We start from the raw sequence: 1,229 nt of genomic DNA, 5'->3' as shown, positions 1-1,229 counted from the left end.
AGAGAATGTCAGCTCGCTATACACCGCATGCTGCCCTTCTTCCTCAAAGAACCATGGACTGATGTAAGCCGACTGTCTCCTTCTCACCTGTCTCCTTCTCACCTGTCTCCTTCTCACCTGTCTCCTTCTCAGCTGTCTCCTCGGCTGTCTCCTCAGCTGTCTCCTTCGCAGCTGTCTCATCGGCTGTCTCCTCAGCTGTCCCCTCAGCTGTCTCCTTCTCAGCTGTCTCCTTCTCAGCTGTCTCCTTCTCAGCTGTCTCCTCAGCTGTCTCCTTTTGCTTCTCCTTTTCTGTTTCCTTCTCTATATTCTTGCCTGTCTGTCTTCGTTTCTTCCCCATGAATCTGTCTCCTTTTCTGTCTCCTTATCTTTTGCTCCTCACCTATCTCCCCTTCCTTTTTCTGTCTCCTTTTTCGTCTCAGTTGGCGTCCCCTTTTCTGTCTCTTTGTCTCTGGATGCATCTATCCATAACCTGTCTCCTTTTCTGTCTCCTTATCAGCCTGTCTCCTCATTTCTCCCCTCTTTTGTCTCCTCTCTCTCTCTGCGTTTGTTTGTCTCCTCTCACTGTCTCCTATCTGTCTCCTTTCTCGTTAGACTGTCTCTACAGTGTCTGTCCCCTTCATCTGTCTCCCTTTGTTTCTATGGGGTCCCCACCTATTGTACAGCTGCAGATGCTGTTGCAGCAGCAGCAGCAGCAGCAGCTGCTGCTGCTGCTGCTGCTGCATCGATGGTCCTTTGCTTTTCTCCTTGTTTCTTTTTCTCTCTCCCTCTTTGCTTCTCTTTTCTCTCTGAGGTCCCTCTTGTATTTGTCGTTGTTCCCGAACGGCAACAAACCTGCTGCTGCTGCTGCTTCTGCTGCAGCAGCAGCAGCAGGGACTGTGGCCGAGGAAGACACTGCTGCTGCTGCTGCTGCTGCTGCTTTTTTTTGTGTGCAGTTGTGGGTCTGCTGCCAGAAGCTGCTGGCTCGAGCGGAGGCCCTTCAAGGAGACCGGAGCGGGGCCCTTGCGACTTTGTATGTGCTGAGCAACTCTGCTGCTGCTGGTAGACAGCAGCAGCACCACCCGCAGCAGCAGCAGCAGCAGCAGCAGCAGCAGCAACAGCAGCAACAGCAGCAACAGCAGCAGTTTGACTGTCTTGAAGGCATCGAGACAGAGGGCCCTGATGGCTGTCTCCGCCGCTTCATCGCCTTAGCAGCAAGCAAGGATGCTGCAGCAGATGCAGCAGCAGCAGCA

At 53.2% G+C, this 1,229-nt stretch overlaps 1 protein-coding gene across 1 annotated transcript in view; it reads right to left on the bottom strand.

Moving 5' to 3' along the window:
* Positions 1 to 337, bottom strand: part of EMH_0074020 (uncharacterized protein) — a gene marked incomplete at both ends in the record, with an annotated part of 2,774 nt that extends 2,437 nt beyond the window's left edge. The window contains one exon of the mRNA XM_013499409.1: positions 53 to 337. Coding sequence (XP_013354863.1) covers positions 53 to 337 — 285 coding nt within the window. The remainder of the gene's footprint in view (positions 1 to 52) is intronic.
* Positions 338 to 1,229: the final 892 nt, after the last annotated feature.

Source organism: Eimeria mitis, genomic scaffold (genome assembly GCF_000499745.2).
Source record: "Eimeria mitis Houghton genomic scaffold, Emh_scaff4290, whole genome shotgun sequence".
In the NCBI taxonomy this organism is placed as follows: domain Eukaryota; phylum Apicomplexa; class Conoidasida; order Eucoccidiorida; family Eimeriidae; genus Eimeria; species Eimeria mitis.
The sequence above is the reverse complement of the archived record's forward strand: the minus strand, read 5'-3'. Positions and strand labels throughout refer to the sequence as shown.